The sequence below is a fragment of the Colobus angolensis genome, unplaced genomic scaffold, assembly GCF_000951035.1.
Source record: "Colobus angolensis palliatus isolate OR3802 unplaced genomic scaffold, Cang.pa_1.0 Scaffold259, whole genome shotgun sequence".
In the NCBI taxonomy this organism is placed as follows: domain Eukaryota; kingdom Metazoa; phylum Chordata; class Mammalia; order Primates; family Cercopithecidae; genus Colobus; species Colobus angolensis.
Window position 1 is genome coordinate 5,816,534 of NW_012115810.1, and position 12,210 is coordinate 5,828,743.

At 34.4% G+C, this 12,210-nt stretch overlaps 1 protein-coding gene across 1 annotated transcript in view; it reads left to right on the plus strand.

Moving 5' to 3' along the window:
• The window catches only part of BAZ2B (bromodomain adjacent to zinc finger domain, 2B), a 426,507-nt gene that overhangs the window by 346,759 nt on the left and 67,538 nt on the right, over window positions 1-12,210 (plus strand). The window contains exons 25-26 of the mRNA XM_011947122.1: window positions 8,617-8,757; window positions 11,350-11,604. Coding sequence (XP_011802512.1) covers window positions 8,617-8,757; window positions 11,350-11,604 — 396 coding nt within the window. The remainder of the gene's footprint in view (window positions 1-8,616; window positions 8,758-11,349; window positions 11,605-12,210) is intronic.

Sequence of the window (12,210 nt, forward strand, 5' to 3'; positions counted from 1 at the left end):
ACCTTTAAATCTTTAATTATTCTAAAGAAAACTAGGATTAAAATGAAAATGTTATGAATAGTGTTTAATGAGTAATGAAGTTTAAAAAACAAATTGCTTTCACCATGTTGATTAAAAATTTCCTGTATTACCTGAAATTATTCGAAGAAACTCCCCACACCTATCAAAGGAGGTAACAAAAACACCACTTGTGTGATTCTTTGTATACACTACACTGATCTTTTGGATTTAGTACGACTTTAGTATATTTTTCACTAAAAAACTCTCAAATTTCTCTTGGTTTTCTAGTTGTGAAATCTAATTTTTATAGTTTTTCCATTATATAAATTTATAATTAGTAAAAAAATTCTCAGATTTATATAAATTATCTCATTATTATTATATTAACATTAAAGGACCTTTAGTATATCATCATAGTTCATAAATATTTTCATAATGTAAGAAATAGTCTTTAGCCTCATGAATACAAAAAGCTTATTTTCTAATATAATTTAATATGAAATATATCTGCTTTCATTATTACTAATCCCTAGAAACGAGGTTGGTTTAAGCAACATGAGAAAGTAACATTTAACTCAAAATCTTCAGTTTCCATTATGAAAACTTCAGACTATACCAGTCACAAATTTATAATCAATTTACTCATATTAACTGAATAATCAACTGTAGTAATTTTAACACAATCTTCTGCATGTCTCCCCAGTGATCAATAAACTGCAAAAAGTTGTTAAACGTGTATCTATCACAGAGTGACTATGTCGGCACTTTAGGAGACAAAGCCATAAAATGGAAGAAAGTTTCAGGTTTCAGAAGTCATGTAATAAACAATTAGAAAGCACAAACAAAAATGCATAATGATTCAAGTAATAAAGAATATTTCGTAATTATATATTTACACCAGTCATTATTTATTAAAAGCAAAAAAAGCAAAATTGCACATGTAGACAGTTTTTAAGCAAACACATTTTTAGTTGACAAAATAGTAAATATACTTAAACAATACTTATGCAAATATACTTCATTTCAATTTTAAAATTAAATTGCCTTTATAAACAAATATTAAATTATTCTATATAAACAATTTAACGTTTAGCACCATAGGAAAGATAAAAATTTTTTTTAAATTAAATTTTAAAAATTCAGGGGCTGGGTGTGGTGGCTCACACCTGTAATCCCAGCACTTTGGTAGGCCTAGGTGGGCAGATTGCCTGAGCTCAGGAGTTCAAGACCAGCCTAGGCAACATGGTGAAACCCCATCTCTACTAAAATACAAAAAATTAGCCGGGCGTGACAGCGTGCACTTGTAGTCCCAGCTACTTGGGAGGCTGAGGCAGGAGAATTGCTTGAAAGCAGGAGGCGGAGGTTGCAGTGAGCCAAGATTGCACCACGGCATTCCAGTGTGAGCGACAGAGTGAGACTCTGTCTAAAAAAAAAAAAAAAATCAGTGGAATGTTAAATGTCATGTAAAAAAGTAGACTTTGGAAAGAGTTGTTTTTATACTTATTAAAATCTGTAACTCAAGAATTATTAACAATGTCAATTTTAATTTAGGAGACATTTATGTAATAGTAGCTATCCTACATAATATTTCAGATAGTTTATCTAAAGTAAGTACAGAAAAACCAGAATATGTAAGGAGCTCAAACAACTCAATAGGAAAAAATCTGATAATCCAAGTTAAAAGTGGGCAAAAGATCTGAATAGACATCTCTCAAAAGAACGCATACAAATGGCAAGGGGGTATATGAAAAGATGCTCAACATTATTGATCATCAAGAAAAGGATATGAAAACTATAATGAGACATCATCTCACCCTAGTGAAAGTGGCTTTTATACAGAAGACAGGCAATGACGAATACTGGCAAGCATGTGGAGAAAAGAGAACCTTCATATGCTGTTGGTGGGACTGTAAATAAGTGCAGTCACTATGGAAAACAGTATAGAGGTTCCTCAGAAAACTCAAAATGGAACTACCGTATGATCCAGCAATCCCACTCCTAGGTATATACCCAAAAGAAAGGAAATGAGTATATCAAAGAGATAACCTGTACTCCCATGTTTATTGTAGCACTGTTCACAATAGCCAAGATTTGGAAGCAACCTGTGTCCATCAACAGTTGAGTGGATAAAGAAAATATGGTACATATACACAATGGAGTACTATTCAGCCAAAAAAAAAGAATGAAATCCTGTCATTTCCAACAACACAGATGGAACTAGAGGTCATTATGTTAAGTAGAAGAAGCCAGGCAAGGAAAAACAAAATTCACATGTTCTCACTTATTTGTGGGAGCTAAAAATTAAAACAATGAATATGGCCGGGCACAGTGGCTCACGCCTGTATTCCCAGTACTTTGGGAGGCCAAGGTGGGTGAATCATGAGGTCAGGAGTTCAAGACCAGCCTAGCCAAGATGGCAAAACCCCATCTCTACTAAAAAATACAAAAATTAGCCGGACATGGTGGCAGACTCCTGTAGCCCCAGCTACTTGGGAGACTGAGGCAGGAGAATCGCTTGAACCCGAGAGGTGGAGGTTACAGTGAGCCAAGATCGCGCCACTGCACTCCAGCCTGGGTGACAGAGCAAGACTCCCTCTCAAAAACAAACAAACAAACAATGAATGCAGGAATATAAAGAGTAAAATGATGGTTACCAGAGGCTGGGAAGGGTAGTGGGTGTGGGGGGAAGTGAGAATGGTTAATGGGTACAAGAATATATTAGATAAAATTAATAAGATCTAGTATTTGATAGCACAACAAGGTGATTACAGTCAACAGTGATTCATTGTATATTTAAACTAAAAGAGTATAGTTGGAATGTTTGTAACACAAAGAAATGATAAATGCCCAAGGTGATGGGAAAAAATACAAATAAATAAGTACAGAATTTTTCATGTAATACTTTTGTAAGAACATGTGATAAATGGAAAGTTTTATTCTTTTTAAGTATTTTCTATCTATAAAGTATAAGAAGTATCTTTAGGGTTTCTGGGATCATGTGCTTCAGGTTTTTTTCCTTTAATTTTTATAATTTATAAATATAAATTAAAATGTAAAAATAATAGGCCTTTTTAAGAAAATTACCTGAAATACTCACAGTCAATATTGGCCCATAAAGCAGTGTCATTTTTGTTCTTTACATCTGTCATCTATAAATGGCTTGTGTTATTAATCTTATTTACACTTTTATCCTTCCTGTACCCTGAGGTAAACCTGTGTCTCTTAAACTATATTTTTGTCTTTTAAATTTGAGTACAGGTTGCTGTCAAATGAAATGTTTTCTTCTGATTATGCCCAGAACAAACACCTAGGAGACCCGGTAGAATCATCAAATGCAAAAACCATAAGTCTCTGTGCAACATGATCTCTTCAAAGTGGCCTGTTTTGCAATCTATAAGTTATAAACTTCACACTAATGGGCCATTCTACTACATTTATTGTTTGGATTTTTAACTTAAGTAATTCTAAAATAGAATAAATTTATTCTTGTATTTGTTATTGTGCTATTGAATTGTGGAAATCCTTTGATTTATGTTTTAGAGTCCCTAAAATAATCTTTTCATGTAGATAAAAAATTGATTTTTAAATTTTCACCCTATGTTAAACTAGACTGTTTAGGATAATCTAAATTTAATGCATTTGCTATCAACAGATGTTTCAACTTTGAAATGAAATTTTGACTGACTTCTTAACTAAGATATTAGTAAGATTTTGATACAAAAAGATCCCATTATATAATATTATATTTCTTCATAGAATATATAATTAGGATGATAAAAAAGATATTTTGTTATAAATGACTTATAACCCAAGAGCCCATATTTATTTCAAGAATTTCTGTATCTGGAAAACTGGGTGGGGATAGAGGGAAAAAGAAAAAAAAATTAGGATGATGCATGCTGCTTTGCTTGTAATAATAAAAATAATAATAATAATTATTATTATTATTATTATTATTATTACTTTGAGATAGAGTTTCACTATTTGTTGCCCAGGCTGGAGTGCAGCAGTGCAGTCTCGGCTCACTGCAACCTCCACCTCCCAGGTTCAAGCAATTCTCCTGTCTCAGCCTCCCAAGCAGCTGGGATTACAGGCGCCCATGACCATGCCCAGCTAATTTTTGTATTTTTAGTAGAGACAGGATTTCACCGTGTTGGCCAGGCTGATCTCCGGACCTCAGGTGATGCACCCGCCTCGGCCTCCCTAAGTGCTGAGATTACAGGTGTGAGCCACCGAACCCATCACTTGGAATTCTTTATAGTTAATCTAAAATCTAGAGCTACATTTTGTAGTCATTGGTAGACAGTCTAAGTTACTGTCCTGCGGTTTTACCAATATTAACATAAAATATGTTTTAACTTTCTTTTCATATTAGGGTAGGTTTAATATGTCTTATCTCTGGCAAATCAGAGGTCTGTTATGAACTGACCTTGGAAAATCACAAAATTCCATTGTAAAATCCTATTATTTGGCAAAGCAACAAAATATAATATTATAGAAATTAGATATAGGTTCATAATAAGGCAGCTTACTTTGTCAAGAAAAGGCTACAGTAAAAAGTAGATAAATAGATTACTCTTTCGCTAGGAGCAAGGGTACTATACAAATTTACATGCCTTAATTTTTGGCCTAAGTAGCACTGCCACTTTAAACTTTAGCTTTTGGCAAAATTATTGGGTAATAAATCTGTTTAATTTTTATGGGAGGGGTATCTATTTGCAAGCATATCAAATCACAGTACATGCTATATGGCTAAGAAATTAATAATGTTGAAGTAGATGTTAGAAAAATATACTTTAGATAATTTTTAAATTTCTAAATGTAACCTAAATATTCTTAATAAATGTATTTAATTCCACTTTTGGATTCAAGGTTTCTAAATACTCTTAACTGAAAAGGGAAGATAGCAATTATGTTTGCCCACAGAGTAAAATATTAAAAGTGAAGAAGAAATTGCCTATTGAATTCATTTAATAACCAGTTCAAAATGTTACCATAATTTTAGTTTGTATCATTTGAAGAATTAATCATTCAGCAAATTTATAAATGCTCAAATAATTTTTATGTGCCATGGCATATCAAACGTATCTATTACAGTCATGTCACTACTGTAATAAGAAGTAAGAACAATACTTAGACTATGAAAACCAGTGGCAGAGGAAAGTTGGACTGATACAGGCTCAAGAGTCAAAGAGAAAGATAAAATAATTAAAAACTTTTTCCAGGTGTCCGGGGGGAATTGAATAGGTCCATGAAGAAAAGGTGAATAAGTTCCTCTGCCCTGTAGAAGAGGCTTATACTTGAGTGAGAGAGATCAGCTTTAAAGAAATAATTGCTACACAGTGCAACAAATGCTGTAATAAGTTATATGGAAGCTCAAAAACAAGAAGTACTACCATGTCTAAAGTAGTTGTGGGAACGATTTTAAAAAGTGGGAACTATTTAAAAATTAAAAAAAAAAAAGAAACAGGCTTTATGCAGACTTCTTATGAAGGAACTAGGCATTCTAGACAGTAGGAATGGCATATACAGAGGTACAATACTGTGACTAAACAAGACCTGGGGGTGGGGTACGTGTATTAGCCATTTTAACCTTGTGTACTTGCCCATCTTGGCTTTGTTGTTGCTTCATCATCATTATTCATCCAAGCAGTAACTTCAAAGGAGCTACGCTGTCTTCTCCACACAGGTGTGTCACACAGTGTGGCCGGAACATGGGAAATCCACTGTGAATTGTGAGATGTGAGACCAGCACTTGTGTGGGGCTAGACTGTGACTGGCTTTATATGTCATTATAAATATTAGTTGGTGATTGAGGGGACCTTGGAAGCTCTGGCTCTTTGAGAGTAATCTTGTACCATAGCCACAGAATTTATATTAGTTCTATACAATTCATACTGAATTGAGAGACTCCACATTTCCATTAAAGTATGCCTAATAGTAGACAGTAATAAATGCTTGTCTTTAACTAATAAAGGTCACACCGATTTCTATAATTTTTTTGGAAATCTCCACTTTATCATAAATATCGATGTGACTTTTGCATTCTATTCCATGTTACACTTTTTCAGTTGGAAAAAGGTATTGCATATCACCAGCTAAAATTGATACTCCAAGCATATAATCCATACTTATGGCATTCCGTGCACTCTAGCTTGTTGCCCGTGTGTCTATTGAGTATGTATGTACCTCCAGGATTGCTACCAGTGGGAAGTTGACACAGTGAAAAGAGCATCAGTGTCACACTTTTTAAAAAGCAATAGTAACCATTTTTAACAACTAGTAACTAGTAGTCTCAATTATTATGTTTATAATTGCTGTTATGGACATCATTAAGAGATCTGAGTTAGCTCTATGTAAAGCTGTGTATCACTTAATGATGACAATACATTCTGAGAAGAGTGTCATTAATCAATTTCATTATTGTGCAGACATCATAGAGTGACGTACCCAAACCTTAGATGGTATAGACTGCTACACATCTGGGCTATGTGGCATAGACACTATAGTACATGCAATTCTTTATTGACAAACATCACGTGGTGTATGAGTGCAGCAGAAAATTTTACAGTATCTACTTTCAAATCAGTAAGAGATATTTAATATGCTTTCTTCTATTAGTGATCCTAATTCATTACTCTGGTGAGGAACCAAAAACTTAAATCTTCCCTTCTTTGAAAAGTTATTAGAGCAACAGTTCATGTGTTTAAGAATCGAAATTTCAATTCTAGGGGAAAAAAATTATTCTACCAGTGACTCCGCTGCCCTTTTGTAAGGGCTAGTAATAATAGTACTAATAATTTGATTTGAAAATCAAAACCTCAGAAACTGCTTTTTGGTTTGTAATTGGTAAAATTAATTATAGTACGTTGCTGGTGTCAACAATCTCATAAGCTTCCTTTTAGTTTGTCCTCCCAGAATGTCTGCATGAATCAATAACCCAGAAATTCAGAGGCAGTATAAAAATGAACAGTAACTTGTGCATGTCATATAAGAAGTCCCTTATGATCTGGCCCTCTGACTATCATAATATTCAGCAACTATTCAACTCACAACCTACACTCCAGTTTTGAAACTGCTAGCAATTTTTCAGACACACTGTACTTCCTCTACTCTCTGGTCCCTTGTTCTTCCCCACTCAGCTCTTTCTCCCTCTTGGCCATTCCCTCCAGCAGCAGTCAGGGTGCTCACTTACCCATGATAATCGAAATGGAGATGATTAGAATATGGGCAAAAATAGTAATATAGTACAGAAAGCAATGAGTGCTGTGTTAAAATCAGAGTTAGGAGCTATGAAATGTAATAGAAATTGGTAGTGTTTAAGATTTAAATATGCAAGATGGGAAAAATGAACTTCTTGATTGGGGAGAACCAATATAAGCAGCTAAGGAAATAAACGTTCATCAGGAATAGGAAATTCTAAACCTACACACAAAAAAATACGAGAGTTAAGGTTAGAAAAGAAGAGTCTGGAATTCAAAAGTAAGGACTTAGACCTTATTTTGATAGAAAATCGAAAGACTTGGCCAGGCGCGGTGACTCACACCTGTAATCCCAGCACTTTGGGAGGCTGAGGTGGCTGCACCACAAGGTCAGGAGATCGAGACCAATCCTGGCTGACACGGTGAAACCCCGTCTCTACTAAAAAATACAAAAAATTAACCGGGCGGGGTTGCAGCACCTGTAGTCCCAGCTACTCAGGAGGCTGAGGCAGGAGAATGGCGTGAACCCAGGAGGCGGAGGTTGCAGTGAGCCGAGATCGCCCCACTGCACTCCAGCATCCAGCCTGGGCAATAGACCAAGCCTCCGTCTCAAAAAAAAAAAAGAAAGAAAGAAAGAAAATCGAAAGACTTTTAATCAAGGAAGAGATATAATGAGCCTTACAAAAGTAAACCAATTAGCAATGTGTGGCACATGTGCAGTAGTAGGTTAGAATTGACTGATGATTCTACTGTTATTTCTCCTCTAAATAAATGAGAGCTATATTTGAGATAGGATGAAAAAGTAATGATAATGGTATTATAATAGAAAATCACTTCCTCCAACAAAAAGTCATTCCCTGCAACAGAGAGACAAGTCAGTTATTTCCATATTGTTGCCATTACCAAAACATTCCTAATGCTTTTGACATTACCTTCAGAACTGATTTTACAGTCTCTTAAGTGTTGTTTATGGTGGTGAATAATATTTTTCTTTCATCACAGGTGCTATCTTAAGACTAGCTTATTCACTTTGAAAGAACTGCTTTTGCACATTCAAACGTGTACTTCCATTTTCCTACTGTAAATCATATGCTTCCTGGAGCCACACTAAAATTTGTACTAATAACTATTTAATAAGATACGTAGTTGCCCACGTGCATTTTATGTACCTGCTTTTATTAATAAGTATTTTATTCGTATAACTTGGCAAATGATTGAACAAATTTTGAGTAACAAAATAGCCTAGGTTGAATCTCATATTGATATTAAATATATACAGTCATAAGATTATTTTGAAAATTAGAGAGTAAGATTAATGAAAAGCAAAATAATTCATTGTTGCTACATAATTCTAACTTTATTCCAACATATATAATGATTAAGAAGAATATGTGTACATGATTTTCTTTTTAAGGAAAAAGAACGGTTGAAGCAAGAAAAACGTGATGAGAAAAGATTAAATAAAGAGCGTAAACTAGAGCAACGAAGATTAGAATTAGAAATGGCAAAGGAACTAAAGAAGCCTAATGAAGACATGTGCTTAGCAGACCAAAAGGTAATTTATACGTCATGTATACCATTTCCATTTATAAGTTTAATTTTTCCAGTTTTCTTACCTGATTTCTTTGCCAGAGCTGCTATTGTGAAAGCCTTTCATTTTTAACTATAGCAGTAAATTTCCAACTCTAGGTCAATTTGCCTTTCCTAGATAGCTACCAGTAAACCTCTCTGGAGCTCTTGTGCTGGTAATTGCAGTTTTTTTGTTTGTTTGTTTGGTTGGTTGGCTGGTTGTTTTCAGACAGGGTCTTACTCTGTCATTTAGGCTGGAGGGAGGGCAGTGGCAGGATTATAGCTCACTGAAGCCTCAACTTCTCATTCCCAGCCTCAAGTGGCCCTCTCATCTCAGTCTTCTGAGTTGCTGGGACCACAGGCGCTTGCCACCATTCTTGGCTAGTTTTTTTGGGTTTTTGTTGTTTTAATTTTTTGTAGAGACAGGCTCTTATGTTGCCCAGGCTGGTCTTGAACTCTTGGGCTCAAGTGATCTAACCACCTCAGCCTCCCAAAGTGCTGGGATTCCAGGCACAGAAAAATCTTAACTCCTGCCCACACCCATATAGATATTTAAATAAATTAGGATTTATAATCTATGACCTCCTTCAGTGCTTTAGGTGACAAACCTTTGTTGAACATGTTTACTGCATGCTAGGACTATGCTAAGCACATATTTGAATTTTCTTATTTAATCTTCAACATAATCCTGTGGAGTTAGTATTTCTTCCCATTCACATATGAGAAAACTGAGACACAAAGAGGTTAAGGAACTTGCCCAAGATTACACAACTAATAAATGGCAATTTGGATTCAAACTCCGGTTTGTTAAACTCCAGAGCCTATACTGTTTATCATCCTGAAAGCCAAGAAACTGTGTCCAAACAAAGCACCTCATATGTGTTTTGTCTTCCATAGTGCTTCACAGATGTGTAATGTTGCTGAAATACATAAAAATATAAATTTAGAAAGATTGCTGTAATCTTGGCAACCAGCATAATTTCATATATTTTTGAGTAAAAATCAATTATGTTTTGACTATAGTTAAGAAGATGGTACTTATAGAAAAATATCAATAATGCATTTCATCTCTATATTATTATACTTCCTTAGTAGGATATATATTTACTTATATGCAATATTCAAATGATATGCAAATAATGGTTAGCTCTTGATTTATGTAAGCTCTTTTCTAAAGTGCTTAAAGCAAACTTTTAGTACACTAAAATGGATTGAACTATATTAATATGCTATTTGTTTACTTAACATAAATGCTTCTAAATAAAAATGAGAGTGTACTTACTAGTTTTAGTCATTTGAATGTTTAAATTTTCCTAAGCAGCAAATGGGTGTATAAATTAGTTAACACATTTAATAAGCTCATAGTGATCAAGCTTTTTAAATCCTAAGTGAGCTTCATTTTCTTGTATCTTTTATTTTCATTTAAATTCATATGTACTATATCAAATATGTAATTCATTTTAAGCCATATTTTATTAGCTCAGCTTTGTTATATAAATTTTCAGAATTACCTAGAAATGTGTATGTTTCATGTGGTTCAAGAAAAAGGGAGAATGAGAATTAACTGGTTTTCAAGAAGAATATAAAATATTTGTATGAGATGAGCTATTATCTATAGTTTTGTGTTTCCACACAGTATTAACAGAAAAAGTCTCAACTGGTTACCTCAATAAATGCAGGGTGGAGAAATATTTTTGAACAAGGACCAATTGAGTTAAATAGAAATATTTATGTCACTTTTTTCCCAATTAAAATATAAAGTACTTTTTAAGGCTCTCATTAACAGGCAAAATGTTTTTAATTTAGATTACCTATTTATTGAATTTTTAAAATATTGATGACAACTGATACTGCAATTAAGTCATTAAAATGTTAATATGTGAGCATATTTGAGAAATAGCAACAGAGATAGCTAATTTTAATACTGAAGCTAATACTTGCCTAAATACAGGGAAACCTAAAGACCTTTAGTAGCATTATAACTGGGTTTATGTACAGGGTCATGGATTCTAGTTAGGTGGACCTAGTCATTTATCTGCATTCATTAGCCATAGATGATACCACTTTCTCCAACCATAGAGCCCACAGATGCATGCTGTTAGTTTCTAAGCTACAAAAAAAAGTATGATTTTTAAATGTCATCATCATTAGAAGAAATTGGTACACATGCCCCTGTAAGTATTTCCATGGTTAAGTATTTACAAAATGTTTATATTTTATTTAATTTTTGCTCTAGTTATATAATCCATGTTTTTGTTAATATGGATATGTCAGTTGATTGAAAATGCAAGCTGATTAAAATTAATGTCTCTTTTGCAAAGATCTAAGTTCATAATTGAGTTCAACCAAAATTTATTAATGGTTGCTTACTTGTATGATGATACTTCAAGACACTATGCTTAGTTCCATGGGGGTTACAGAAATGCCCCCAGAGAATTTAGAATCCCAAAGCAAGCTACTGGTACAATACAAGAGGGAAAAAAAAGGTAGCAGCTTATTTTACTTTAGAAGATATGAAATCATGGCTTTTAGAAAATTAAGCTATTTTTATTTTATTTATATTTTATTTTATTTTCAGCCTTTGCCAGAGTTGCCTCGTATTCCAGGACTTGTTCTCTCTGGAAGTACATTTTCAGACTGTCTCATGGTGGTGCAGTTCTTACGAAACTTTGGTAAAGTTTTGGGCTTTGATGTGAATATTGATGTTCCAAACCTGAGTGTTCTTCAAGAGGGATTGCTAAATATAGGGGACAGCATGGGTGAAGTACAAGACTTGCTTGTGAGGCTCCTCTCAGCTGCTGTATGTGATCCAGGTCTAATAACAGGATACAAGGTAAAAAAAAACAAAATATAAAATGTTTTAAATTTGTACTGTCAGTGCATTGGTAGATAGCTTTAGCTTGTTAGCAGAAGGTTATGTATATTGATCTAATTTTTCCACATAATGTCTCACAAAGTTAAATGTAGATTCGTGTCAGGTTACACTTCATACAAAGAAAACCTGGTTATAGAGCTTAAGGAATATAGACCATTCTCAAGTTATTCTTTTTTCCTCTAGCTGTAGGCAAAGACCAAGGTAATTTAATGAAATACTTAAGTAGGCCGGGCGCGGTGGCTCAAGCCTGTAATCCCAGCACTTTGGGAGGCCGAGACGGGCGGATCACGAGGTCAGGAGATCGAGACCATCCTGGCTAACACGGTGAAACCCCATCTCTACTAAAAAAATACAAAAAAAAACTAGCCGGGCGAGGTGGCAGGCGCCTGTAGTCCCAGCTACTCGGGAGGCTGAGGCAGGAGAATGGCGTAAACCCGGGAGGCGGAGCTTGCAGTGAGCTGAGATCCGGCCACTGCACTCCAGCCTGGGCAACAGAGCAAGACTCTGTCTCAAAAAAAAAAAGAAATACTTAAGCGATATGCATCAACAACAGAATTCATAATT